Genomic DNA, 2,543 nt, shown 5'->3' with positions numbered 1-2,543 from the left:
TTTCTTTGATTTGACGATACTACCCTTAAATTTATCACTCACTTAATGGAAAGACTAACGGACGGCTATTTGTGGTAAAAAATAAAAGTCAAGGTATGTGTTTTAGTCGAATTGAAAGTTGAGAACTAAAAGGAGTACTACCTCAGTAGTCAGAGGACCATTTGTAGTATTAACCTAACTCAAAAAAAAAAAAAAAAAAAAACCATCAAAGTGGTAACCAACATTATTCCTATAAAGAGTCTAACTAGAAATTTTGTCCCAAATCAACTTAGAGGTTATCTTTTTATGAAATCCTAATATTTGGGAGTTATTGTGTTGAACAATTTTGTTCAAGTTAATTCCTTTGTGTTATATTAAAATCGGGTTGTTAAATGACTCGATACACATATGCAAAAATAATGTTCACATATCTTATTCATGTGCATTTCAAATTTGTAAGCATCAATTGATCTAACTAGGATATCTTTTACTAAGTTTTTTTCATATTGAGTTTGAATAAATCTAAATTATACATTCAACGAGGACTCAATGTCGTAATAGTAACTTCATTTAGGGAACTTTTTGCATGTGTGCTTGAAGGATATTCCTTGCCAAAAAAGAATCCAGGCTTTTTAGCTTGAGGCAATGCAAAATCATTAACCAACATTTGAACAACAGAAGACATGTCTGGTCTATCCTCGGGAGATTGTTGCACACATAGAAGGCCGACATGGATTGACCTTAGAACTTGAGTTACATCATATGAACCCGCTATATGCTTATCAACCAATGCAATTGATTTTCCTTCTCTATAAAGCTTCCATGCCTATATAGTATTTAAAATCATATAAAGAAAAATGAAATATTCTAGACAGAAAAGAATGAATTAAGAAACATACAAAATGGAACACTTACATGTTCAGGAAGAGTCACGTATTGATCTTCATTGATAAACTCATTATTTCTCATACCACTGACTATTTCAAGTACTAAAATGCCAAAGCTAAACACATCTGATTTAACAGAAAAGATTCCATGCCCGGCATATTCTGGAGACATATACCCACTATATTGTATAGGTGATACCAAATGAGTTGATGAGATGAAACAAACAAATTCAATAGATGTGTAGTAGAAGATCTTAAATGAAATTTAAATTCTTACCGTGTTCTAGCAACTCGTTTTGTGTTATCTCCAGTTGCATTTCCTAGTATACTCCTAGCCAAGCCAAAGTCTGATATCTTTGGGTTCAAATCAGTATCAAGCAAAATATTGCTAGCTTTGAGATCTCTATGAATTATTCTTAGTCGAGAATCTTGATGGAGATATAATAACCCTCGCGCAACTCCATTAATTATGTTGAAGCGTTTAGACCAATCAATCAACTTTTTCTTTGTTTGATCTACAAAAGGTTTTCCTTAGTTTTTTTTTTTTTTTTTTTTTCCAAAGATTTATAATATAGATTTGGTTATATAGAGGAGAAGATAACTATACCAAATATGAAAAAGTCCAAACTTTTGTTAGGCATGTATTCGTAGATCAACATCTTTTCTTCACTGCTAATGCAACATCCTAGAAGCTTGACAAGATTCCGATGTTGTAATTTGGCGATACAAATAACTTCATTCTTGAATTCCTCAAGTCCTTGATTGGAATTCTTTGATAGCCTCTTCACAGCTATTTCTTCTCCCCCATCAAATACACCCTAGGCAATTAAAATAAATAAAATAAGAATATGTGGATGCATGCAGCATGCTCATCATATCCAAGAAAGATGCATATACTTTTACCTTGTACACGACTCCAAAACCACCTTGACCTAATTTGTTCATTTCTGAGAAGTTATTTGTAGCTCTTGATATTGTTGACCAATCGAATATTGGTAGCTCTAGTTCTTGCTTCAACTTTTGTTCTTTCCTTTTTCTTTTGCAGAAATACAAGAAAATATACACCCCAGCAAGAACTATTACAAGCAGCAGCGACAAACAAAGCACAATGATTTTTATTTTCCTCCCCAATGAGCTTGAATGATGTGGTTCTGCTTTTAACCCTGTTGTTCCAAAAGACTTCGCTTATTTTTTTATTTTTATTTTAGTGATACGAAAAACCAACAGTCACTATCTAAAAATTTTATATTGAGTAAGCTTCACTTTGTAATCTTAGCCAGCAAAGACCACAGAGAGGTAAACCAGCCTAGATTATTCATAACTAATCGGCTCAAAGAGATCAATAGACCGCTCCCACTGGGAGTTAAACTTGAAAGCGTGTAGTTACCAAACCAAGAGTCGACCCCAACTTCTCTTATTCCTACTTTATTGTGAGGCTGTCAAAGTGATAATAAACACATTAAGTATACCTGGTATTTCAGAAGAAGCCAGTCTGATATACATGTCTTGCCCATTCTGTATTGTTCTTATATCAACCAAATCACCATACCAAATCAAACACCCACTTCCTCCATTGCTTATATTGAGAGTGGAATAAGCCATACAAGAGCAATTCATTAAGCAAACTTGTTCACACTCTTGAAGGCTCATAGATTCATTATACCAAGACTGCTTTGT

At 33.4% G+C, this 2,543-nt stretch overlaps 1 protein-coding gene across 2 annotated transcripts; it reads right to left on the bottom strand.

Moving 5' to 3' along the window:
* Positions 1-386: 386 nt before the first annotated feature.
* On the bottom strand, positions 387-2,543 carry LOC109160093 (G-type lectin S-receptor-like serine/threonine-protein kinase At4g27290). Of its 2 annotated transcripts, none has more exons than XM_019308242.1 (6): positions 2,336-2,543; positions 1,770-2,029; positions 1,474-1,684; positions 1,144-1,381; positions 895-1,045; positions 387-805 (listed from the first exon to the last, which is right to left on the bottom strand). In XM_019308242.1, exons 1-6 carry the CDS (start codon positions 2,514-2,516, stop codon positions 515-517), a joined length of 1,332 nt encoding a protein of 443 aa, XP_019163787.1. In that variant the 5' UTR covers positions 2,517-2,543; the 3' UTR covers positions 387-514. The 2 variants fall into 2 exon arrangements, with proteins under 2 accessions (XP_019163787.1, XP_019163788.1); XM_019308243.1 differs by having other exon boundaries at positions 901-1,045.

The sequence above is a fragment of the Ipomoea nil genome, unplaced genomic scaffold (genome assembly GCF_001879475.1).
Source record: "Ipomoea nil cultivar Tokyo-kokei standard unplaced genomic scaffold, Asagao_1.1 scaffold2845, whole genome shotgun sequence".
In the NCBI taxonomy this organism is placed as follows: domain Eukaryota; kingdom Viridiplantae; phylum Streptophyta; class Magnoliopsida; order Solanales; family Convolvulaceae; genus Ipomoea; species Ipomoea nil.
The sequence above is the reverse complement of the archived record's forward strand: the minus strand, read 5'-3'. Positions and strand labels throughout refer to the sequence as shown.